This window comes from Dromaius novaehollandiae, chromosome 9 (genome assembly GCF_036370855.1).
Source record: "Dromaius novaehollandiae isolate bDroNov1 chromosome 9, bDroNov1.hap1, whole genome shotgun sequence".
Classification (NCBI taxonomy): Eukaryota; Metazoa; Chordata; class Aves; order Casuariiformes; family Dromaiidae; genus Dromaius; species Dromaius novaehollandiae.
In genome coordinates this window covers 20270423-20297494 of record NC_088106.1, presented here as the reverse complement: position 1 = coordinate 20297494, position 27072 = coordinate 20270423, and the positions used below count along the sequence as shown (strand labels likewise).

Genomic DNA, 27072 nt, shown 5'->3' with positions numbered 1-27072 from the left:
TTACTTTTAACCTGTTAGTACTGCCAGTCACAACGCCCTTCTGTCTTCTGCTCCTTGAACAATGGAAAGGCAGTTTGGACATGATAAATTCTTGGGGATTCTTGCAAAAATCTTGATGACAGTACCTCCAATCTTGAAAATTACAGTAATGAGAAACATTAGATTTGCTTTGAGGGATCAGGTTTCCTTTTGTCAAACAACTCTAAAATACCTTCTTTTAGAAACTGTGACTGAAGAACTTTGTTTTCCCATATGCACATTACATAGCTTATTTTCTTTCATTCTTCTATTCAAGTATCTGACATCTGAAAGCTCTGTTTCCCAAATTTTCCTGTACTGTTAGGTCTATCCCCATTACCTGTACGCTGAGATACTATTCTTTTTCAACCCACTTCAAATCTAAATGGATGTTTCCATGATTTTTGTTATACTGATGTTTATATGTTCATTGATTTGTTCCCTGTAGTGTACAAGACTGTTTATCAAGCAAGGTAAAAGCACTATTACATTGGAGGAGCCAGTTATTTACCATCTTAGTGTTCTAGATAACAAGAGGGCACCACAGGTATTTGGTGGCTTGTCTCGGTATTTTAGACTGAGCTCATTTTTTAAGCTTTTACGTTTTTTTAGATATTGAGGGTGACTTTGTAGTCTGCTTTCTTTTGACTTCAACTACCAACATTCTTGTGGTAATAGAAGACTTGGAGTAAAAAAATTTTGGACCTATTTTCTGTGTGTAGACTCCAGTTGCTACTTAGGGGTTACCATGAGGACCACAGTATGTCTGCTCACAACAATTAATTCTACTCCATAGTTCCCCAAGACAGCATTCAAGTGATATTTATTAAAAAGATTAGAATTTTAGGGCGGGCTGAAGAATAATATGTCAATTTTGAAAAGCAAGGGCAAAAAGTACATTGGTTAAAAATATTACTTCCCCTGTCTATTCTAACATTGCATTTTCCTCAGTGAAGATGCTTGTCAAATTACCCATAATTCTCCTCATCAAATCTGAGGCAGCTCTAAGATAGCACTAACTGATAGTAGTTTCCATAAATTAGACTGACTAATCAATAATTTAGATTCATTATTGGAGAGGAGCAAGGGCCTTTCTTCATTCCTATGGGAATTTTACAGAAAACAGACAGGAAATGCTCATTATCAAGTAGAAAAGGTACCAAAGCAACAGACTTGAATACAAATCTCATTCATAGCTCAAGAAATAAGTTATTAGAGAAACATTAATGTGAAAATTGAGTTATTCCTATCCAGAGAACTGGGAGAGCATCTCCCAGCTTAATATCTAATGTAGTTAAATAGTAAATATTTTTTTGGTGGATTAGATACCTATTCAGATTCTGTCTCTTCCCCTTCTAATTTAGAACCAGATGTCAGATAGAGTGGATGCCTTAAACTGCCCTCCATCTCTAAAATCTTCCAATCTTCTTTGTCTCCTAAGGTCATTTGTTTGCTGCTTCCTTGCTTTAGGTCATATCGGTTGCTATCCATTCCTCAACCTCTTCCATCTACCGACAGGCCCTAGACTGCCTTGTGTATTGGTAACGTTCCCACGAGCAGTTCCAGTAAGCATAAAATATGATATGGCTCCCCATTTTTTGGTATTGCTCCATTTAGAAGTGAATGTGAATTTACTGTCCTTTCAGTGTAAAGGGTTTCACTTTCCTCTAGCATGTTCTTCTGAAGGGCAGCATGAAACAACGATTTCACAAAAAGCCCTGTGATGTGTGGTATAGTTTATAAAGCATCATTCAGCTACAGGAACCTGCAGAATAATGATAAAATAAGACAATTTAAAAAGCATTAATAGAAGCATTGGCACATACCCTAGAATAAGGAAATAGTACTGTAAGGATGAACTGAAAAACAAAATACAAACACCTGAAGTACAAGACATTCCTATGACAGATGTTTTGCCTTCACTGCAACTGTATATAGGCATGTTCTTTCCACTACCTAGTCTGTGATTACGAACTGGAATATGATCTGGTACACCTAAGGCATGATGGAATTTCAAGAACTGTGTCAAATAAAGAGACAACGTTGAAATATTGATAACCTTTCAACATTGCTGACCAAGCTAGTAAAGAGGAAGAGAAGGATGCTCCTGAGCCATCAAATTTTCTTACTAAAATTTAAAAATGAAAAAAGAATCTGTAACTTTGGAACGTGACAGTCTGCTGAAATAGCCTCCCTGGATAACAAAAGCCTCCTGTTGAACTAGACTATGTTACACTATTCGCTGTGACACTCAGAACCTCCCCTGTCCCCTCCCCCCGCCAAATACCAAATCTGTTCTTCAGTAGTCACAGCACCTGAAGGAACTTGTACATCTTCAGACAGTAGAGCAGTTGAAAACTTAGCAGGACAGACCCAAAAGGTCCTCTGGTAGTTCTAGTCCAGCCAGGAGAGCATAATGTTTAATTAACAACTATGAACACAATTTAAATAAAAGAGAAGCTACTTACTCTTCTGAATGACCTCCTAAACAGCTAAAGTTCAGTAACAGGATTAATGTCTTTGTTGATGGATGTATATTTTTTGATTTTATCAGAAGAAAACAAAAGCAGAAGATGAAGAAAGCATAAGGAGAGTGCTTCCATGAGACAGATGTTAGAAGTTAGTTTAGATAATTTGAGAAAATGTAGAGAAAAAGAGAGAGATGCACAGGGTAACTACTGCGGGGAAATCTCAGCCTTTCCCATTGCAAAGCTGCAATTAGATTCAACTGAATTAAATAGTAATAGATTTAGCTCAGGCAAAAGGAACCAGGTTTTTAACACCTCGAACATAAGGATGCAACCACTTCATTTCAGTTCAAATATTTCAATCAAACAATTTAGAAAAAATAATTTAGAAAAGTTACTGACTGCAAGAAGCTCATCTAAATTATTATTTATAATGCTTCCTTCATTCTTTGGACTTATCACCAAGAGTAGAACATCAAGTTAAGAACAAAGAGACTTGAAGTTTTTTTTAGCACCTCTGATGCTAATCTGTTGTGTTAACTTTGAAAAGGCATTCTACATCTTTATGATCCTCTTCTTAAAACTAGTCTGGTTTGTTCAGATTAGTAGGAAAATTCTAGTTTATTTCACAAAAAGAAGAGTATGTGTCTTGCTCTTAATGCCTAATACCTGGCTCCACACAGCTTGAATCCATCTCACTTAAAACCTGTAAAAGCTATTGTAATTATAAAAATACAGTCCAGTAGGTCATAAACTGCTGAGAAAAGAGATTAAGAAAGAACTGCTATTGCTGTCCACATTTTTCCGTTCTTTTTGATAGTTCCCACTCTTCTGCTGTCTCTTGATTGTATGTCTCTCAGCCCATACCTTCACCTTCCTCCACGTCATCCTCAGAACCAGCACTTCTGCTTTGACCCTCTGACTTTCATTGCTGTGATGGCTGAAAATCACTTCACATTTGACTACATTACTCAAAAGGAATTAGGTATATGTTACACTGCCACAACATGATGCTCAGCAAAGTTAAAGACCACTAACTTGTGCATTACAGAAAAACAAACAAGCTAAAGTGATAGTGCCATTCTTTTTATTGTGAAGTCCGTTTCCTACAAGCAGCTTTTATGGATAAAGGCAGGGTTATGAATCATTTACATTTTCTGTTATGTTAATGTCACAGCAGTGGATGGGAAATGTCAAAGGGAAATGGCATCTCAAATAAGCACAATTTTGTAATTCAATCATATTTGTTTGACTGTTTCCCACAGTTAAATTTTCTTGATTTAAATAATTGTCAACAATTAATGATTTGTATAAATGTTACTATACTTTCTCTTATGTTGATCTTTTACTAAAATGTATCTATTTATTAACAACAAGATATTGCTCAAATAAGGCCAGGCAAAGACACATTAATTTATGCTCAGTTGACTGAATCTTTAATAGCGCATATCAGTGAATATTCCTATCAGATAGACTTGCCATGATCTTTTGTTAGTATTTTCAGAAAATCTTTCATATACAAATCTTGCAGTAGCAGTTTACCACAGATCCTATAATACCTAATCCCAGGATTAATTTTGTATGCCCATCAGTAGAGAAGCAAGATGGTTTAATAGCCCATTAGTCTTTCAGCATGATCATTTTCACGTCACTTAGCCTGCTGGGTTAATTGCTTTAAAATGGATATTATTGACCTCAATCCTAGCGACAAACAGAGGCTGTCTTATTCATCTCCCAAATGTACATTCTTAGACACTTGTTTCTTTTGGTCCTGACAATAATTTCCTTAGACTACGTGCTTGTAAATTATAATTTATATCCCTATTATCCCATATTTAAGGGCTTACTTAAGTCATGCCTTCGGAAATAATTGCCCATGACTGAGCTTTTAAGTTTTGTTTGTTTTGTTTTTATGTAAAAATGTTGCAAGAATAAGAAACCATTGTTAGCAATTAATGCTAAAAGCTGTAGCAGGTGCAGCTGAGATTAAGCACTTTCGGAATAAACAGCTGGCCAGTATATTTCCGATCACAAAAGCATAAATCTGATCATTAGGAGGAGAGAACGAAGAATAAATTTGGACAGAGAGGCTGTAGGAATAGAAATTTAGGTTCTAAGGTAGAGAAACAGAACAATACATTAGGAAAAAGAAAACTGAGGAGTGAAGCCAATGTAGGGTTTTTATTAATGCGTATTATTTGTGCATTTTTGTCCTTAGTGATTTAAAGAAAAAGCAAGCTGTTTGCTTTGAGGAAACTAACGGTAGCAGTGAGTTACAAATGAGAGCAACAAAAAATAGAAAAGGGGAGAGTGGAAGAACAGCAAGGGTTACACTGTTGTTTCTGGGGAGGTGAAACAGGGCTTGAAATAACGTGCGACAGTACTTAAATATGGTATGTCAACCTCCAAAGCCAGTTTTCAGACCTATATGTATCTGAAATATAACACATAAATTCATACTTAGGTACTTGTATTTCTCGAGTACCTATTCCTATGGAAAACAAGATGGTATGATTTAGATGTAGAAACCCAAGATTTGGAGCAAATGTGCTCACACTCTCTGTAATAATACAAATCCCATAGATCTTATGGATATTTGTGAAAGGGTATATCCCCTTAACCCTGGGAAATCATATTAGGTAATTTCCTGGTGTAAATTTTCATTGCAAAACATACAATGGAAAGGGCCAATATTTTTACAATGTGATTCCTAAAACAAATGAATGCTAAAAAAGGAATTTGTCTACTAGTGCAAGTCCATCTTGGTACTGACTATGAACAATGTCATAGCTGTGTTCATGAAACAAATTAGAGCCTGATCTACTGTACTATGAGAGTAGGGAGATTCCTACTGAACTTTGTTATCGACTGAAATGGTACTAGGATTTTTCCTGTCATCTCAATCCTACATTTTAATGTCAATGACAACTTCAATAACAACAATATTTTTATTAACAACTCTTTATATTCATGCAAATATATTCATGAGACAAAGTTGGATATTCCCATTTCAGCTATAAAGCACTTCTGACTATGGTTGAAACAAAATCGAAGTTGTATTTAGCTTCTATGTGCTACAGCAGATGCTCTAGCCAATCAGTGCTCTCCAAAGTATTTTTCAAGAAAAAAGTTTTTTATCCTTTAAACTTTTTTAAATTTAGGTCATCTGCTCATACACAAAGTGACAATCTCCAAGGCTAGCATGTTTAATAGAAGGCAAAAAAAGAAAACTTCTGAATAACATGAATAATAGCATTTCAGAGAGAAGTGAAAAATTAAAGTGAGAATTTGCTCCTTGTAAGGCTGGAAATATCTCATGTTTGCTTTTAAGAATCCCACTTATGCATTTGTGATCATTTAATGATATAATGATGTTTATTTTTCACTATGAAAACTCTTGACACCTGTATTAAAAATATTAGAGATGAGTGCATTATACCCTGGCTTTACAGTTGGTTGATCAGCTGATGTAAACTTCCACTTCCAGAGAAATCAGTGGAGGAATGCCAAATTACTGATGCTGAACACCTAGTCCTAGATTTTTTTAAATAAAACTATGAGGAAAACCCTGTGGATCAGATCTGGCTCCTACAAAAGCCAATGCTGAAATATGTACTGACGTCAGCGATGCAAAACATGACCCTAAATATACTGTATAGGCAGATCATTAAATCGTAAAAGATGTTAATCACATGGTGTTGCTAGGCAGTTTTGCAAATTATATCACCAAAAATAATGTTCAATAATTCTTTATTTAAAATAGTCTGCACTGTCGAAAAACATTCTTTTAGACCCCGCACCTTGCTAAATAACAAAGGCATTTTCTGCAGTTTAGTGGCAGATCCGCGGCAGAGCCGGGGGCTCCTCGAGGATACCACCAGCGATGTGGACTGTCGGCTCCATTTTCTTCCCTCGGGTGAGACAAGCATGCGGGCGGGCACGAACTGCCACGTTCACCGGGGAGGCTGTGTAGCTTTGACCTCAGTGACAAAAAAGAGACGGAGACCCCTAACAACATTCTCCTCACACGCCCAACGGCCGCCTGCAAAGCGCACTACCGCTGAGCCCGTCCGCAGGGAGCAACCCACACGGCGCTCGCCCCAGCCGTCGAGGCAGCGCCCACCGCTTTTCCCGCCTGCCGGCCGGCGCCCCGCAACGGCCGCGACTCGCGCGCCCCGACGGGGCGAAGGGGGCGGGGCGAGGACCTCCCCTCCCCTCCTCTCCCCCGGGCCGCACCCCCAGGTCCCCGGCGCGAGACCCCCCCGTTCCCCCGCCCCGCGGTCGCAGCCGGCGCGGCCCCGCCCCCGCCCCGCCCCCGCCGGGTCACGCCAGGTAGCCGCCGCGGCGGGGGGAGGGGCGGGCGCGTGCGTCCTCCCGCTCGGCAGGGGGAGCTGCCGTCGCCGGGGCGCGCGCGGAGCGCCGCCGCTCCGCCGCCATCTCCTCGTCTGATCCCGTAAAGGTGTCGCGCAGGTTCCGCCCGGGCTCGTCATTCAGCCGCCCCGGGCCTGGCGCCGCCGCCGCCGGCCTCCTCCTCCTCGGCCCGCCCCCGCGCTGCCGCCGGCCGGCCGGCGCGAGCGGCGCCTCGGCGGGCGCCGGCTGCCTTCCCCGCCCCGCTCCTCCCTCCCTCCCTCCCGGCCGCCGCCGGCCGGGCCGCGGAGCGCCGCCGCCGCCGGGGTGTGAGCGGGGCCCGGCGCCGTGCCGTGCCGTCCCCTCGCCGGCGGCGCCATGGCCGCGAGCGCCAAGCGGAAGCAGGAGGAGAAGCACCTGAAGCTGCTGCGGGAGATGAGCAGCCTCCCGCCCAACCGCAAGTGCTTCGACTGCGACCAGCGCGGCCCCACCTACACCGACATGACGGTGGGCAGCTTCGTGTGCACCTCCTGCTCCGGCATCCTGTGAGTGCGGCGGCCGCGCCGGGCTCCATCCCGCCGCGCGGGCGGGCGGCGGCCGCGCCGGACTCCGGCCTCGCCGCCGGCAGCGCGTCCCGGGAGGCCGCGGCGCGCGGGTAACGCCTCGCCGCCGCTCGCCCCTGCCCGCCCCGGGGCCGCGCCGGGGAGCCCCGGGGCCGCCGCGGAGGGGTCTCCCTGCGCCCGTCCCCTGCGGCCCGCACGGCGGCAGGGGGTGGGGGGGGCACGGCACCGTTTCTAGGGTTTTGCTGTTTCCCTCCCTTCGGACACCAGCAACAGAAATCGCTGGAGGCGCAGTTTAATCGGCATTTGGCGAATCCTTTTGGGAAAAGAGGGAGCACATGGCCCAACAGCTCGCTCTCCTGACCGTCTCGAAGGCATGGGGAGGCTAACGCTGTACTGAATATTGCGGGTTTCCTGTATTTAAAGAAAAAAAAGTTCTCTGTAATGCTAAGATCACCAATGTAGCTTTTCAAGTATCAGATTAGGCTTGGTAGTAGTTTGTGAAACAACTCTATAAACTCTGGCTCAGGCTATAATCTCTAGCTTTAGGCTGTTTAGTATGCTTGACTAGAAAATTTCATAGTATTTTTTCCCTTTGCATTTATTATTTCCTGCAAAATTATACATTATCTTTAAAAAGGGATTGGCTCTGATAGACTGGCTTGCATTTTTCCTGTTCCTCATTCCTGCATGGGCCTCCCCTACTCCTCCCTCTTCCACCCTTCTGCTGAACTAGTCTGTATAAAACTAAAACAGTTGAGATCACTCAGTTCTGAATTTCAGATTATTCCTTCAGGGTATCAGTTGTGCATACATAACTTGGAGAAAAATTCCACCATCTTCAAGTGATACTGTTTGCATAGCTAAATCTGTTTGCTTGTTTACTTTCCTGTGGGATTGTGCTTGTGGAATGGAGAAAAATCAAAGATGCAGGCAAAGTAGGTAATAAATAATGTGTCAGATAATTTAGATTTGTGTTTGTAAGGGTTTGAGTTCATGAAAAGCATTTGTGAGCTTAAAGAGCTAATTTCTAGCCCCTTACTAAGATGCACTGAATAAGTACCCCGCAGATGTCTACCAAGTAAGGTCTGCTTTTTTAGAACAAAGTTGCCAATTATGTAGGGATTCAGAACAAAGCAAACATGTTAGTTCTGTGCTGAATTTACATGGAACAAGCTGCCTTTTATGCTAGTAGACTTGTAATTAGTCTTGTTCTTTTTCTCCCCTTTCCCCCCCCCCCCCCCCAGTTACATTTTGTGTAGACTTCTGAATGAGCTTGATGCAAGTATAAAAACTATATTCAGGTTGTGGAATGAAAAGAGAGTTTAGTTTTTGACATGTACATCGTAGTTAATCAGCCAGCTCTGGCTATTGTTTGTTCTGTTAGCAAACTGTTATTTGTGCTGGCATGTGAAACTATTTTAAGCTACTGCACAGGGCTCATTTAATGGTTGCACATGTTCCTACTGGTTAAACTGACAGCTTACATGACAAAACTTACCCAATGAGAATACTTTCTTTTATTTTCAGGCTTCATAATCTTAATAGACAACTATATCATGAGTTTTGTTGAGACATTTAGCATGGGTTTGAGAGAACTTGTTCACTTTATCTCTTGGCCAATATGTTTGCTCAATTAAAGTCTCCAGTCCAATTTATGGTAGTATAAAGTATGTACTTGCAGTGAATTAACCAGTAAGCAGGGGACAGCTGTCATTTGCTGTTAAGTTGGCCATCCTTTAGGGGTTACCATGCTTAAAGAGAGCAAGCAGTCTTCTGAAAGAGTTGTCAATGCCTCAGTATTGTAAAATGTAAATAGCTATCTTATTCTAAATATGCAGTGGTTTTGTGTGGCTATTAAAAAAAGAAACCACAAACAACACTTCTAGTTGTTACAGCTAATGACACCTACACTTAGAGCTGGAGTAAAGAGCCATTGAAAGGACTCCTTAAAGTTTTGTTCTGAAATACGTTTATGCTTGTTCTCCTTCATGCTGACTTGCAAATGCTTTCATAAGTTGTGCATGCAAGATCACATATAATGGTTAACACCCAATAACCTAGCCAGTGGAATTTTTCTGTTAATTATGAGACTTAGTGCACGGATAGGTCATGCTTACTTTAAAACTAGAAAGTGTTATTTTTAATGTTTTAAGCCCTAAAGCCCAAAGATACTTCTGTCAGAACAGTTGTGCATGCAACTTGTTTGTTAATGCTTTTCACTGTAGAATTCCACAGTGAAGAAAAGTGACTTGGGAAGAAACCACACAGTGGTAAGGGAGTGCAAAAGTGCTGCTGCTTCTGTCGTTCTTAATAGCTGCTTGCATTCTACCTCACAACACTTGCTTTACTGTAAGGCTTTAATAATATTATTACTTCATCTTGTTTGTATGCTCTATGAGCTCTTGTTTGCATTGCTTCCTGTTTTAATTAATTATTTTCTAATCTGATGCAGGAATTCTGCAGTCTAGTAAACCAGTTCTTTCAAGTATAAAGTGCTCAATGCAAAATACAGTAAGGTTGCTCAATTAGTCTAATAAGTGGTAGTTAATATCAGCATCTCCTTAGACAGGCATGCTCTTTTAGATACAGCTAATTCCAAACTTTCAAACTCTGATGCCTGGCTGGTAGTTTTTTGCAGTTTTTCTGGAGTATTTTTTCATCATCTTGGCAAGGACAATTTATTCAAACAAACAAAAAAACCCCTTCATTCGCACTCCATCATTAGTTTCCACCAAGGATTTTATGTGTATAGAAAGATGGCAACACTAAATATTGCTAGATTTAGTTTAAAAAATGACCCTTTTTTCCTCAGCTGCTTCCGAATAGACTGATTAGCTTGTTGAAGTGCTGCTAAAAACAATGAGGAAAAATGGTGACTTTGTTATGAAAATTCTGTTTCTGACTTTAATATTAAAGCTGTGTCTTGTTAAGTTAAAAGTATGAATAACATAGGAGGTCCCTTTTCCATGATACGTAGGGTTTAAATTCTCTCATCAGGTTGGGTTTAACAGAGGAAAAGTTGGGCTGTGTAAAATGGAGCAAGTAGAAGAAAGTATGTGGATGGTGGCTTCATCTTAAAATACCTTTACTTGTCCTCTATGCTTAAATTCCTCTGATGCGGAAAGAAAGCATCATACATGCTGCGCATAATTCTGCTTTCTGGTGTTGGGCAAGAATGTAAGCCTATGTAGAAATACATACTCATTTTTTCCTAAGAGTGGGAGGGGATAGCCTGCAATAGCCACATTATTAGGTCAAAGATTACTGTAATGCAAAAGGCTACTTCTTATCATAGCAAAACTGTATCTAGAGGAGTGTTTCCAGTTCTGTTTTGGCAGAACAGTTCTTTTGGTTTGGGGGAAATCCTTTGAACCAAAGGATTGTGTTGGTAGCCATGTCTAGTGTATTTTTGGATATTACTGTGTATCCTGTCAGTGACATCCTTCCCTTTGTTTTATCAAGTGTCTCTTTGCCTTGCTTCTCAGCTATCTGTGCATATCTTTACTTTCAAGTATTTCTCTAGCTCTTCTCATCAGTCTGCTCCCAGCTTTCCTACATTAACATGTTTTAAGATTCTTGAGTAGACAAATTTCTGTTTGACTGAAAGACTCCACATCTGTAAGTTTCATACTACTAGAAACTTTTTTTAAGAAAAAAAGAAGACAGGCAGGGTTAAACCAAATATAATCTGATGTGATAATTTGTCCCCTTCTCTTCCCCCCCCCCCCCAAGTTTCTAAGGAAGTATCTCATTCAGATGTTTGTGCTACTGGCTTGTGTCAGTAAGGAGCAACAAAGACAATTTAGACTATTCTGTAACTGCGTTTCCTGGGTAAGGGAATTCTGTGTCAGCCAAGTTGGAATGTTTGATGGCAGATACCAGTAACAAATGTAAAAAGATATATCTTTATGTAATGGCAAATTATTGTCTCTTCCCCCCAAAATTATTGCAGAAATTAAAATGTTGTATATATACAATATTGAAGCAAAGGTAATTCAGTCTGTGCTGACATGACATTCCAGTTGTTTTTTTCCCTTCTTAGGAACATGTTTGGAAAATGGCTCCATATGTGTACATATATGTATGCCTTTTTTCATTAGGGAATTCCCTATGTGGCTATATTTCTCTTGTTTTTAGTGTCATGGCTGGAGAGCTAGGGAAGTGTCTATACCTCAGTGAATGTTATGCAGCTGAGAAAGGAGGGTTTTGTTAAGAGGGGGAAAAAAAAGTTAAATCACACATTTAGAAGCACAGACAAGGTTATGTGAGCTTTTTGCTGTTTAAAAATAAAGTGAATTTGTGAGATGGTAGAGGGTCTCCAGGGAAGTCTGCAAGTATCAGGAATCACCAGTCCACTGCTTACACTTTCTTTCTTGTAATAACAATAGCATAGAAACAAAAATGAATACTGTGACAATGGTGTTTTTTTTTTAAAAAAAAAACCCTTTTCCAGACACTTGGAGATGTGGGGTGCTCTCTAATGGCTTGGGATTTGACTTGCCTCACCAACTTCCTGCTGCTTGGCAGATCAGATTTTGCTAGTTTAGGCTTGAGATCATATTGGAATCTGATACAGGGTAACATTAGGGTGTTGAATCACCTCCTCTCTCATGGAAATGACCCTTCATCCCAACAAAAGCTGCTTGTTTTATTCTCTCCTCCTCCTCCCATCCCTGGCCAGTGTTCTCTGAAACTTTGCTAACACTCGTTTGAGGTGAACATGGGAATGACTGTTCTTCTCTCTGCCAGCAGTCACAAGTTCAGCCATAATTTGCTGTTAAATTACACTAATAACAAGTGTTCCGTGCTCATTGCTAGTGTTTTGAATGTTAATGTTTAAGTGACCAGACTTCAGAATCTCATGTCAGTGGGTTTTAGAGCTTGCTTTGTTTGTAAAAGCGCTGGGTTTTAACTAGAGTAGTTATTCTGATGCTTTCTATTAGCTTTCCACGTTATAGGCTGCACCCCTGGCAGCATGGAGCAGTCCAGTGGAGGACAGTCTCATAGCTGAAAGTTTTGGCCACAGTGCAGTTCCCCTGGAATAACAATTGCTACATATAAAGAAGTTTGCATACATGAGTGGGATCTAAGCGTGGAGTATTCGAGCGATGGTCTGCCGGGCAAGTGCGGGCTGGCAGAGTAGTCTGACTGGGGAGAGGGCTGCATTTCGGGTTAGTGCTGTGTTGCTGCTGGCCTCCCCAGCAGCTCTGTTGCAGAGGCAGGAGGCATTGGTACCGCTGTATGTGCACAGGTCGCAAATGTTCGCTACTGGTGTCCGTGCAGCCTTGTGAGAAGGAAGTGACTGCCTGCTAGTGAGGAGTACGTGCCACGTTAAAATTTGGGCATTATTGATAAGTGACTAAGGAATTATCCATTGCTGCCTTGATAGGGTAGACTGTAAAGCACTAGCAGTGTGTGAAGCACCTGACAGATAGATGAGAGGAAACAATGGAGGAGTTAAGATATGTTTTTCCTGTGGGAAAGGAAGGTTTATCTGCTCATAAGGGATAGCTGTCCTTGGCTGTCTACCAGTAAGCTTCCCCCATATGCAGATGAGTTGTTTGTGAATCATTTGAGTCATAAGTATTTTCTGTAGGTAAGGAAGGGTAAAATATCAGAGAATTTTAAAGTAAGAGTAGCTTTAGTACTTAGGTTTGATTCTTGAGTTCTGCTTCATAAATCCCACAACTGTTCTGTCTTGGGGAGATTCTACTCGGTTTGTGGGGATAATGTGATTGAAAGTGTCTGATGCTAGGTCAGAATCATAAAAAGAGGGGTGTGTGTGTTTGTGTGTTGTTTGTTTTAAAACTGTTCCTGATGGTAGAATCTAAGTACAGTTGTCTAGCTAAGGAACTTTGTGCATGTCTTTTGGGTTGTATTTGTATGCTGTGTAATGCGGCATCTGATCTTGTACTCTGCTCCAGTCTGACTTAGTCTGCTTTTCTGTAAGGGGCTTTTTTCCTCTTTGCCATCTTAAACATTTAAAAAATAAATACTCATATATACGGTACTGCAGCTTGGTTGCTAACTTTGCAGTTCTGAGCATTAGTCATGCTGAAAATTTCCTCTCTTTCAGGAGAGTGAGTCTCCTGGATCACTAGTGGGACTACACACTCTTTCTCATCATGTGAGATACCTGACACTCCTGTGTTGTGACCTGCCCTTTAGAAACGGGGCATGTTTCCTTCCTTTACTAGGCTGCTTTGGAGGATGTAAAAGACATGAGAATTCATCTTATTCCACATCCTGAGTATAACTTTTAAAGTGGGGAACATTTTTACAACTTGAAACTTACAGCTCTTAAGTAGTCTTCATTGAAGAGAAGGGTATGTGGAGGGAAATCTTTCTAGTTAGACTATCAAGTGCAAACAATCTACTCTATGCTTTAAATATATTAAAAATTGCTGCTTAGCAGAGCTGAAGATATACACTTGCTGATGTAAATGCACATGGAGAGCACTAAGATTAGTTTACAGTAGGTACATGTGTTTTCTACCACTTAATAACTTGTGCGGTGCCTTTGAATTGCAAACAAGCATGTGATATAGCACTTAAACTGTATTCATTGTAAAAATGAATTTCCAGCATAAGATAGTATGACCGTTTATATGTACTACGCATGCTGAAAAACATGGGAATGCATTATTGAATAATCCTAGCTTTTAGAATGATTATGGAGTAATAGTTTATAGCCATCTAATTGTGAACGTTCTTCAATGTGAGAACAGTAAATTGAACAGACTAAGGTAGACAGAAACACTTTTATACTGAGCAAGGGACAGTGATTATGGCATAATATTTAATAAAACATACTGATGCGAGATGTCAGCTGGATGCCACTTTTGTTTCTATGCTGTCCCTTAATATGTGATTCTACAATGTGGCTTAGTGAAATGTAATTACTCAATTGCACACACACAGAGCAAGAAGTTATGTTTAAAGGAAAAAAAAAAAAGACCTAATACCAGCAGCAGATCTGAAACTCAATGGGTTTCAGCTATGTATAGCTCCTAAGATTTTTTTTTAAGTTGATGTGTCTTAAAATGAGTATTCAGAAAGATTTAGTTAATACCATATTTTAATAATAATATTGCTTATTTGTGAAATAGATATGCATTTAACTGATGACTCAGTGAAGGAAATTAGGTTGTTAATTTTGGTTTAATGTGGAACTTGGACATCTTGAGAAAAGTTCATTTACTGAAAAAATGACCAAGTAGAATAAACTACCTCAACCTTTCTCACAAAATTTCTGCCCTCTTGCTGAGGTGCTGAACTGCTCAACCATGTCTAATTTTAGACACTTTAATTTGAAAAATTTGCTTAAGCAAATAACTTTCTGTAAACTTTTAATTTGTATGCCGGTGGGTTTGCATATGACTTCTGCTTTCAGGATACTCTCAATCAATTCTTACTGTATTTCTTGGCAAAATACAGTGAATTGGTTTTCAGAGTGTTTCAAATATTAAGGGTTTTAAAACTTGACTAAAGTCACAATAAATATATGTATTTTCCCATCTAATCCACCTAACCAGAAGTTCAAAGTGCTGAATGTTCTCTCTAAAAATTCAGTGACTATAAAGGTTAAGATCTCCTTAACCTTTGGTGCATCGGATTCTTCTCATCACTGTTTTGATGGAAGATAATTCAATTTACAGTTAATGTTCCTGGAACAATCACAGGGAGTAGGGAGTATTAAAGAAAACTACTAGTCTTCTCTAATTATGTGTCAGTGACTTGCATTCCCAGAGGCATTCTGAACCAAGTTTATAATTAATGCCAAGTAACAAATGTAAGCAATAAAGCTAACTCTTATCATTCATTTGTTAGTAATTTGTTAGCTCTGTGTTACTCTCCTGGAAAGCTTCCCTGAACCTCTCTCCTAGAAACTTTCTTCTCATGTACATAACCACACAATTTTATGTAGCTATGAGATATCAAAGCAATGCATGTTAATTTTTTTTAAGATGGTATCACATAAATGCAGGACTGATTACCGTGAGCGTTTAATGCAATTGTATTGCCTTAGCCGGTATCTCTACTGTTTGGCGCATGTAGAATGTAATGTTCTTGATTTCATTGAGCAAAACATGGTTAGATATTAATTAGAAGTATTTGTGGGCAAAAACCATAGTTAGCATGTGCTTACAGAAGAAGTTTGAGCAACTAACAGTTTTTTTTACTGGCACTGTTGCTCAGCAGGTTTTTTCTCTACACTCACAAGTTTTGACTGAACTGGATTTGACAAGTAAGGCTTTGGCAACAAAACTGACTTGAGTTTCTGTCTGCATCTGTGGTGTGGATGTGAGACTGGTGCCAGTTTTTGCTTAAGGCAGAGCCACTGAACCCTTGAGCTATTGCCTTAATAATGGTAGCTGCCATTTGAGAGCACAATAGAAAAGTCTTCCTTTAGCTTCTGTTGCTGTTACTTGTGCAGCGTTGAGGAGGAGGAAGACACAGACCTTATGGAAGGAGGGGCAAAAAGTAAACTAGAAGAAAAGATACTGGATGGCAACAAGAAATATAGGTTAGAGCAAGAGAAAAAGAATCTGGGCTGGGGAGTTTAGTTTAAGATATCTAGTGATTAGGTAGAAATTGTAGTGAGAATAGGTCTCTGTACGGGAGGGCGAGAGGGAAAGAAGACAACAGAGGCCCGAGATTGTCCCGGCAATGGAGGGCAGAGGCGAGGGTGAATGAGTTTAGGGAAGTAGATGAGGGTTTTTTTATTTTTTTAAAAAAATAAGTCTATGTTCATAAACTTGCACAGAAAGGGCCAGAGTTAGTTTGCATGTACAACCATAAACATTGGTCTTATCTAAAATTAAATTGCTTAACTTTGCATGCTAAATTTTACCGTAAGATGAGCTTTATGTGGTTGGTGTTTTAAGTTGTGTGGCAGTACCAAAATGAGTGCAATTTCCAGAGACAGCTCTTAATATTAAAACTGACTTAATTTTGTTTGTAATGTTAAAAGTGATTGTATGGTGACAGATTTCCAGAATACTGACTTAAATGCTTCTTGCTGCTTCTTTTAGACGGGGCTTGAATCCACCCCACAGAGTGAAGTCAATTTCAATGACTACTTTCACACAACAGGAAATAGAATTTCTGCAGAAACATGGAAATGAAGTAAGTATTAAATGGAGAATATCAAGTGTGTGGTGGCATTTTAATATCAAACTTTGAAATACTACTTAAGCAAAACTTGAGTGTTTTTTTTGTAGCAAAAAGTAGACAGAAGCCTTCAGTCATTTGAAGTGATCCTTCTGAGGACCTCATTTCGCTTAGGTAGATGTCATCATAATATTACTTGTGTGTTGTTGCACAGCCTAGACAATCTGGATTCATATGATCGGTGCTTCTGAGCTGGGTTGCGTTTTGCTTTTGCATGAGGCAGTATGCATCTGCCTTTTTTTCAGCAAGCCCAGACCTTAAGACTGACTGCAGTAGTGTTTCCTGAAAGATTGTACTGTGACCAAAATATATTTCTTGTCTGTAGCTGTATTTCTACAGAGTAGGTGTCAGAAAGTCTTGCAGCTGCTTCAATAGCCTCTTTATTTAATGAAAATTTATGAATATGCTTAAGGTCCTTGAAAAGAGGAAGGAAGGGGGGGATTTTTTTTCCCCTTTAAGGATTAGAAAATAAACAACTGTATGTTTAGAGTGGCTTGGGGCAGCTTTGAAGAAGCAAGTCTGTGTGTGTGTGTCCCTCTGCCTGGTGAAAATTAAAGCCCAGGTAAATCTTTGACACACAGAGCATGTGAACCCTGGATGTGGCTATTGCGCTCCTCAATTTGAGGATGAAATGTATATTCTAATATCATATTACAGCATTGAGGATTCAGAGGCAGCTTTTGCTTCTAATCTTAATGGTTGTTTTATCGAAAAAAGAAAGTTCTGTTTTACTTTGGATCTGTGTTCTGTTTTAGTAGAACTGTTGATTGGAAACTATGGAGCAGGTTATTGGTATCTTCTCTTGAAGCTTTGGGATAATCCAATCATTAGCTAAAATACTGATACCTAACTTTCTTAAGCTTAACCCAATTCATAACTGTCAGCTTTAAGAATGAAAATAAAGCAGCTATTTCTTTTTCTGTCCTTGTAATAATATGCATAATTTATTTAAAAACTGTTAGCAGATAGTTCCTTTAGGCAAAGGTAGAATAAGATCTAAGTCTTCCAGATGTTATAAAATATTCTTAATGGATTTCACTAGTTTTTTGAAAATGTTGTGGCATGTTAAACCTGTATAACATTGTGTATGGTATAGTATATTGTTGGCCTTTTGCATAGGGTGTGTGATAGAGACAGTTTTCATGAATTTTGATGAGGTACGTTGGTGGAGTCTTTTGCAATAAGATTAAATTGTGAACTCCAGATTCACTTTAAGCCTCAGATCTGTACAGAAAAATATCTATTTTGATCTCAGTTTTTCCTCAATCTACAATGGCTAGAAAATACAACCAGCTTCACTTACCACTGGTTTGAAACCTTAAATTATCCCTGCTCAGTCAATGAGTGTATTTCTCCTTTTGGCTATAGCCCTGACTACCCCAGCATCAGAACTGATGTAGTTTATGTATCACTTATTATCAACATAAAAACATGCAACAGGTATTTAGAATGGTATAGTGTGCTTTGATAGTAGGGGTCTTTGTGTTTGTTGTCATGCTTATTCCTCTAATTAATGAAAATACTGCAGTGGTTTAAATGAGCTACCTCATAAATAAGATGTCCTCCTAAGTTGATTTAATTTGGGGTTGTTTGGAAGGAGTTCATTGCCTTAATTCTAAAGAAACATTGAATAGATATTTATAGTTGCAGATGATAGACTTAAGAGTTGCTCAAAAACCGAACAGAAGTGAGACTGTTTTTGCTGTATTTGGAGACATCTATAGTTTGGTGTTGCTTACCCCTCTGCGGGCGTAAGCTGCTGTCCAGACTCCATTTTTGCTGATACTGGGGTTAGCTCGCTTTTGCAGAAAGAATGGAAACATATTCAAGCTGATAGTTCTCAAGTGCCTTCTGGGGTTCCTTTTGAAAGATAAAGGCAATTTTTTGTGGTTAACCTGGGAGATAGGATTTTTACCCCTTCCACTATTTCTTCACATAGAGCGATGCTGAGGTATTTCTGTACTGTATTTACATGATGGGAATAAAGAGGAGAGAGTGGCATAGGGATGACTTTGCTTGAACACTCATTATCAAATGAAGCTAAGGTTGTTGATTAGACCTCTAATTCACTTGGGTAATATAAGTAGAAAGTGAACTCACTGTAGGAAGTGGAGGTGGTGCGTATCTCTTGTTGCCATTGTATCTATGAATACCTATTTGGAGGCTTACCCACCTGATACATAGCTATTTCTAATACATTTTTGAAAATGTTCAGTGCCAGACACTTAACTTTTTTGGATAGCCTATTCTAATGCCCAAGTAGTGTTAGGAAATGATTTAGGTGGTCCTGTATCTAGAAAATCTGTCTTGTTCTTGGTACAAAAATATTTACCTGAGCTAATGAGTAGAATGCTGTGCAGGTATGTTCAACTGCCTGCAATAAGTTTAATAGTACTTAGTTTCATTTTGGTGCTAATCTTCATGACTCTTGATAGCACCTGCAGATTTGTGCAAGTTTCAGTTTCCCCGACTCTAGATTCCAAGAGGACATATAACTCCAGAACCACTAAGAGTATGGGGCCTGTTCAGAGCTGGTGCTTGGCCTGACCAAAATGCTTTCCCAGCATCTCCCTTACTATGAAATATGACTTTGAAACTCTGGAGTGGAAAGGGTTAGGAGTAAGCTGGAGCTGATGAGTCCTGGCAGCATGAATTGTGCAGCCAGGTGTCTTTGTAGTACATCCCTGGTTTTACTAATATGATATAGAGATGCGTGAGCTGATTGTGTATAGGACATTGTCTTTGTTCAGCAGGATTTACTAGCTCGGGCTTTGCTTTGCGCTTATGAAAGCAGCTATAGCTTCTGGACCCAAACTGACTTTGAAATCAGTATACTAGAAGCATAAAATTTTTTTCACCTACAGAGATTAATGAATAATATTGACATCAGAAGCGCTGAGTTACTAAACAGAGAAATAACTTGCTTACATAACGGAACTGTTTCCAAATCTTTCTTCCTGTGGTGAGTGTTATGTTTTGGAACATAGTTTTGTTGTGTGCTCATCTGCAGTTTTTGCACCGTCAGGGTTACGTTTGGTGTGTAACTGAGGATATTGGGGGGGAGGGGGAAGGGGAAAGGGTACCAGATTGCTTAAAGGCAATAGCTCACTAGAGCTTTTTAAACTAGAGATTGATCTGTGTAATCTTCCTATGCAGTGGGATGTTCAAGTCTAAGCAAGAGGTGCTCTACTGCTGTAGGTCTGGTAGTATGCTTTTTCTAGTCTAGGAATCGCTTTTGCCAACAAAAGTACTTGTCCTATTGTAGCTTTTCTTTGCTCTGCTATCTTCACAGCATACAAGAGAACAAGGCTTCATGACCAGAAGCTTAGCTTTGCTGGCCTCACTGAATCTTTGTTATTCCTAACCAGCACAGCTATGCCAGCAGGAGTTTCTAGTGTGGTGGCTCTGTTGTGCAAGCAGAAGGCCTTTGTCTGTCTTTCCATATCTTCCTTTCCACACGCACTGAAAATCCGTATCAGTAAAATAGTTATGATGTGGTTGTTTGGTGTTTGAAATACATAGCACTGGAACAGAGGCAGCTGCCATCTCGGATTATTTCAGGCTTCCTGCAAAATTGGACAGATGCTGCCAAATTCTTTCTTTACTAGTGTTTTTGTTTGTTTGTTTTAAAGTGGTCCTCTACTTCCCTACCCTCTCAACTCCAGAAACAAAACCAAAAGCCAAAAAGTTATGGAAAACAGTGAAGTCTGTTCCTCATCCTTTGAGCCCTGCCTGGACCTCCTGAAAGCATCAAATGCTTTTAGGAGGCGGGATTTTAAACCTGAAGCCTTTCTAGATGTGTGTTTTTGTATACAGGATGTGCAGTGGATGGGATGAGTTCTTTACTCCTTAATGCCAAAGCTGAAAACAAAGGTAGTTACTCAAACTGTAGGACTACAAATCTGAATGATGTTTGAAAAACAAGAATAAGTAAATGCAGTTATTCTAGCCAAAAAAAAATTCTCTCTCAGACATAACTTGCTGTTGAGCATGGATTCAGGGAAACCCATGGTATGAATAGAAATGTAGGTAAAGTCTTTGTTATAACATACGGTATGTACTTGGCCCAGTTTTTCCTTTCCACAATATTTTTAAGTCATGGCGACTCACCGTTTCTGCCTTTCTACCCTCCTGGGTTTTTATGTAGGTCAGGGTGAGTAGGTTGAAGGTGGTTGTGATTCTTTCTGTCTTTGCATGCTGTACTTACCTAATTCTGGACTTCCCAGTATCTAGTTGGCAAATGTCTAATCCTTGCAGGACTGGAGTTCATTGGCAGAGAAAAGGTGCTGTTCTTCCCCAAGCCTAGAAGGAGGCTCATGAACTTTCTGAATTTCACCAGGATAAATAATGCTGAATCTTGATTTCTACTTATTGTCAGCTGACAAGATAAAACTTGGTTTTATCTTGTTATTTAACAGCTTCCACAATGTTCACTGAGAAGTAGTAGAGGCAGGCAAAACTTCAAAGCTTTGCTTCTGTTAAGCTTTCCACAACAGTAGACTTCAAAATACTGCATACTCTTAAGTCATTCTGACTTAAATGCTGTCTTGGTGGTCATGTGTTTTTTTTTTTTTTTTTTGTTCCCCTCCCTGCATTGGTGAACCAGTGGGACATGGATTGAGTATACTTTTCAGGGACAGTCGACTGATTATGGATTGTTGGATATGTTCCACTGTTTCTAGGGGCTCCAACATAACTTGAATGTTTACTCTTGGCTCCAGCAAAGCCAGGCTCTAAGCAGAGTATTTTGTTTTAATAGAGCTTTGGTTATCAAAAGGCATACTACAGCAAGACTTTCGGTGAATGAACAGGGCTTTTGAGCAGAGGCTTATTTGTGCTGCTTTTGCTAAGGCAACAATATTAATATTAAATGGCTGAATAGAGTGTGACCAAGGAGATGGTGAGAAAGTTCAAGAATTTATAGGCCTGGACCCTTGAAGGTAAAGTTTTGTAACTTTGTGATGAGGTAGGATGCTTCTTTATGTGTCATTTGTAAAAACTGATGAATGACTAATTCTGCTACAAGGGAGTTTAATCTTAAACTGGGGTGGTAGCATTATCTGAATCAGCCCTGCAAATCTGATTAATATACAGAATCGTTACAGAGCAGAAAGGGTTTTAAAATCCACATCGTTTGGCATGTCAAATCCCAAATTCTCAAAGTGTATATTGTTCTGAGTTTTTGCTTCTTTTGAGAGTTATTTTTGGGGGGTTGGGGGGGGTGTCTTTTTTCTACTTTATCACTAACTTTTTGTTAAAATTAATCTTTTAGTGTCTCAAGTACTGTCAAATCCAGGTAGGGGTTTTAAAAGCTGTGATGCGTGGAGAGTGACTTATAGCAAGAATCCTTATGGCAAGGATATAAATGCTAAATGATCTTTTCCTATTAGAAATTACCAGCAAGTTGCATGACACAAAAATCAGTTTCTTCATATTCATATCATAAAAGTAAGTTTTAAATAGCTTTGAAATAAAATGTGATGGTCTGGCAAGTAAGCATATTTGCATTTCTCACTGAGAGAACAAACTTTTCTTTGCACAAGATTCAGTACTGTTAATGAATTCTTATTTTAAGGCTATGGAAAGGTAACTGTTTCATAGATAGTCATATAATGATACAATTTCTGTCTCTGACCATAATTAATATTTTCTTGTATTTTAATTTCTAACTGTGCTTTCACCCCATGATATCCCATGTGCTGACAAGCACAGCACACTGCTGTTTGCTTGGGGTGTGTGTATGTGTGTGGTGAGGGTTTTTTTGATGGCTGAAAATTGGTTATTATGGCTGGCTTGAGGCCTAATCAATGCAGTATTGTGGATCCCTGTCAAGTCAGATGATAGCAACAAAAGTATAGCTAGAAAGAGCATACAGGTCACTAGCAAACAAGTAAAGACAATGAGCCTTTTATTGTGTTCTGAATACTTGCTTGGAACGGCTGCTGATGTTCAAAGCATTGGGTGGTACTTTATACAGACACAGACAAAACTGTGCCCTTTATTAGTTTCTCTTGTGATATTAAAGCTTTATAAAAGCTGGCTTTCTGAAGAGCTTGTCTGTATTTAAGACTTCTAAGAAATTGTGCTTATGAGAACTCTTTCTATAGAAACTTGCATGAAATTTAATTTGCATCTCTAAGTTTGCAGTTTGCATGACTAAGTAGTAAATGCTTTAACCAGTGTTTGCATAGCTACTGCTGTCAAACCCTGCTTATTAAAATGGGAACTCCTTGCTGAAATGTGTGAAACTAAGTCTAGGTTCTTTTTGGTGGTTATGTTGTCGTGGTGCCACTCTTGCCCATTAGTAATACTCTTCTCTCTGCTTCCAGTAACAGAGAATCAATAAAGAGTGCTTGGCAGATTAATTAAACAACGCTGCAATAATAGTGACTTAAGGCCTATTTCACACTTATACTACTTTTGTGTTTAGGAATTTAAAAGAAATCAGTGGCTCCAAGAAACCCTTTTGGAAGCCTGCTTTCTGAAGGTTTAATATTCCAGAATTGACACCTTTTTTTTAAAAAGCTTGCATGAAGCATCACTTTAAACCACGTGCTTGGACAAATACAGTCTTGCTTGATACCTGCATGGACATTCCCAGAACTATTACGTGCCCCACCTGTGTAGCTGGTGAAGATCTGAAGTCGCACAGAATCCAAATTGCAGATTTCACCTAGAAACTGCTGGAGTGATCAGGCCAACCTGTGACTATTTGAGATGATTTCTTGTCCAGTTCTCCCCCCCCCCCCAAAAAAAAAAAAAAAAAAAGGTTTGGATGCATCAGGGTGGAGATGAAGCAAGGGATGGGGAGGGAGAAAGGTGAAAAACTGAGCTGTGGTTTGATTACTGTTGTGGGCCGATCTCAGTATAGGTTTCAGTGGTACTTGTAACATGGTAATTGAAATCATTTCCTTTGATCTGACTTGCCCTTTTGTGTGATAGAAGGGGGAAGAATTTCATGGCCTGGAGTGGGTGGGGAAGGGGACCTTCTCTTTCAGGTGCCAGCCTGTGTTTAGGCCGGATGCAGACTGATCACAAGGTACAGCCCTGAGTGCTTTTTTGCTAGGTGCAGGCTGTTCTAACGCTTGTCTTTCTGCTTGTCTTAATCTGTGCAAAGCTGTTTCTTCCCTTCAGTGTTTCTGATGTTCAAGTGTGTAGGGAAGAGTTGTGCAGACTTGGCCTCTCTTGCTAGCTCCTGCTACCAGATGTTCTGTAATCGGTCGCAGGCAGGACCTCTTGGCTCCCCAGTTCACAGCTATCACATGCATGCCACTCTCTACAGTTATACTCAGAAAGGACATCCAGAACAGGTCTTGCCTCTTCTGGAAGAGGGAATCAAAGGAACTATGCTGAGGGAATCCCTGGCAAAGGTTTTTGGGAAGTCTCCTGCTTTTGCTGAAATTTGCTCAAAGATGCAGAGAAGTTGACTAATACACTGCTGCAGCCCTTCACATTCTTGCAGTCTGTCACCTAATTTCAAATATGGAAGTACTGCTGGCTTATGGCCAATAAAGTGAAAGATTGCCCCTCTGTTAAAATAGTGCTTCATGCTTTTAGCTGTTGTACGGGAGGCTTGTGACTTTTTTGACTGAGTTCGTAGCTTCTAACTTCATGTGACTTTAATACTGAGGCACAAAACTTACTAAACAGTTACCTGTAGTTTCATTTCATCCATTATCAGACTACAAATACTTTAAATATGCAAACTGAAATCAGCGCATTAAGTTTACCTCTTCAGGAGTAAATTCGCTGAATAAATGTTGAATAGCTAAGAGGCTTAGTTAAAGTAAAAACTACTGGTCTGATTTTTAGATGAGTATCTAAATTACTAATTTATAGCTACCCTTTGATCATAGCATCTGTTTCCCACTCTTGTTGTCAGCCTCTGTCCAGTAGCTTACAATAAAGACTAGTAAATGTTGGACACATGAAGTGAGGCTAAGTAAAACTGAGACATAAGAAAGCATGAAATATACTTATGCTGTCTGTCTAATCTTTCTATTGCACCAAGTGATCTTTAAAATGAGCTACCAGATCTGTCAAAATCGACAACCAGAGCTCCCACTATTGGAGGGATAAAGCAGAACGCTTGCAGGAGTTTTAAAGAGAGATGGCCAGGACTGTTTCAGACAAGGCTGCAGGAAGAAAGGAGAAGCATCTTTGAAACAAAGCTTTTTTGACTCTGCTTCTCAGAAAGAAACCTGTTTTAAAACAGCAGAATCCATTTTTAAAGGACAGCTCATGTTTGGCATATTGTTTGGATGGATATTCAGGTTACGTGCAGAGAAATCCCGTGAAGAAAACCTGATGTTAATTATGTTCAGTATCCTCTTGTGTGTCATGTTTGGTTTTGAGAAAACAGCTTTCCTCTCATTTTGGTCAGGAATCAAAGCTGAACACACACAATGCATATTGAGTATTTTGCAATCAGTCCAACTTTTGCTGATTCACAACTACAACTAGAAAATGAAAGGAAAGCAAAAGGATTTCTTCCCTGTCTTTTCTCATACCCCCACTCAAATTAAAAGTAATGATATCAAAATTGTATATTCAGTTTAGAGACTGCATCATGCTAAGAAAAGTGTTTTTTTTTTTTTTTAAAAAAAAAAAAAACTTCCTATACCCAAATAGTAATTATAAATACTGAAACTTGAGAATATTTTAAAAGTTGGCATCTGGGACATAGTAAACTAGTAGATGAGGTCTGGGGAAACTGTTTAAACTCTAAAATAAAGATAACAGTATGTGTGGAATTAGGTAAAGGCTTCTAAAGATTAAAAATGGAAGTAAGGTGCTTTTCCCTTTCCTGAATATGTATTATAAATCTTTCGCAAGAGCAGTATTTGACAATGAAGTTGGATGGTTGGATTTGATTGCCCTGTAGTGACAGCTGGTCTTGCAACTTTAGCAATTTAGGCTGGTATGGGGTGCACCAGTCAGTTGTTAAAGAAGCTCAATCTGGAATGATTAATGTGCAGCATACACTTTTTATTGTCTGATCTATTAACTGTTGTAAACTTAAATAAGCTTTTGAATTAAAATATTTTCTCTAAATAACCAGGTTTTTTTGATATATATATATAAGGTGTGCAAACAGATTTGGCTAGGACTATTCGATGACAGATCATCAGCAATTCCAGACTTCAGGGATCCACAGAAAGTAAAGGAATTTCTACAGGAAAAATATGAAAAGAAAAGATGGTAAGATAGCTTTAAAATCTTTTTGATTTTAAAACCATTTTTATGGAGTTAACTCAGTTAATTTTTATTCCTGGTCAGAGAAGTAATCCTTGCAATCTTGAATGAACTCTCCATTTTGTGTGCACTTTGGCCTCGATCACACAGCTATATAAAGCAAAAGGACTTCTGAATAAAGTCCAGAAATCCTACAGGAAGTAGGGAAGGTAAACTATTTAAAGAAGTTTCTCAATGTGTAGTTTATCTTGATGGAACAGAAATAGTTTAAGGTGGTATTGGCAACAGCATAAAAGTAAGTTTTGCAGGCTTGTATTAAACAAGTAAAGATGCATTTGGTCTTAAAGGGTTATAGAATATTGAAGATTTGGAATTCTAGTTTTGGGTTGTTTTTTTTTTTTTTTTAATCTGGCATATTTAAATCCTGGCTATTTTTCAAACTATTGATAAAATTTGTGGCTGGGCCAGTGGTTAAAATAGCAAAGCTGAGATCTCCTAGCAATTTTCACACTTCCAGTCTTGTAGATGTTGGGCAAAACTTTTCTTGTTAAACTTATAAAAACAATTCTTCTTGTTCAATATAGGTATGTTCCTCCAGAGCAAGCAAAGGTTGTGGCATCAGTCCATGCATCCATATCGGGGTCTTCTGCTAGTAGTACAAGCAGCACACCTGAGGTGAAGCCACTTAAATCTCTTTTGGGAGAAGCTGCACCAGCACTGCACTTAAACAAGGGCACACCTAGTCAAGTGAGTAAATAGTGACAGAGCTGAAGAGCACAGAAGTGTTCAGCTGTATGTTTCTCTTATTAGTAGGATGAGAAGTTTTGCAATAGCAGCTGCTACTTAAAAATATGAATATCACTAAAGATAATTTTAGGTATTGAAGATCAGGCCCTAAGTTAAGCTTGTTTGAAAAGATGCTACCTTGTTATTGACCAAATGGACTTTTTAAATCGTTGTTTTCTCAAAGCAGGATCTTTAAGTGTGATTGGCAAATTTAATGACGATTTTTTTTTGCTTAAATATGTTAATACTTTGAATCCAATGTGCTATACTTCTTGTTTTTTTTTTTAAAGCAATTCAATGGCTGATACTGTTAACTGTGAAATTAGTAGTATGTGGATGGAAAGTATGCATGTTCACTATTACTTTCCATCTTGCATCTCTCCAGTTGCATCTGCAACTGTCTTATCAAGGGACTTTCATGGTACATCTGTATGTTATTATGTAAAGCCAAACAATACTGTAGCTTAAGTCTGTAAGGAAGACTGGTTTTGAAAAGCTGTTTTACCATTAGGGAACAGACA

The 27072-nt window shown here is 39.3% G+C and overlaps 1 protein-coding gene across 7 annotated transcripts in view; it reads left to right on the top strand.

Moving 5' to 3' along the window:
• The first annotated feature begins 6850 nt into the window (after nt 1-6850).
• Nucleotides 6851-27072, top strand: part of AGFG1 (ArfGAP with FG repeats 1) — a 37230-nt gene continuing 17008 nt past the window's right edge. For 3 of the 7 annotated variants that reach the window (XM_064516891.1, XM_064516886.1, XM_064516887.1), the window contains exons 1-4: nt 6851-7378; nt 16432-16525; nt 25632-25771; nt 26350-26512. In XM_064516891.1, coding sequence (XP_064372961.1) covers nt 7212-7378; nt 16432-16525; nt 25632-25771; nt 26350-26512 — 564 coding nt within the window. In that variant the 5' untranslated portion in view covers nt 6851-7211. The remainder of the gene's footprint in view (nt 7379-16431; nt 16526-25631; nt 25772-26349; nt 26513-27072) is intronic. The other 4 variants (XM_064516890.1, XM_064516888.1, XM_064516892.1 and 1 more) reach the window with 3 other exon arrangements.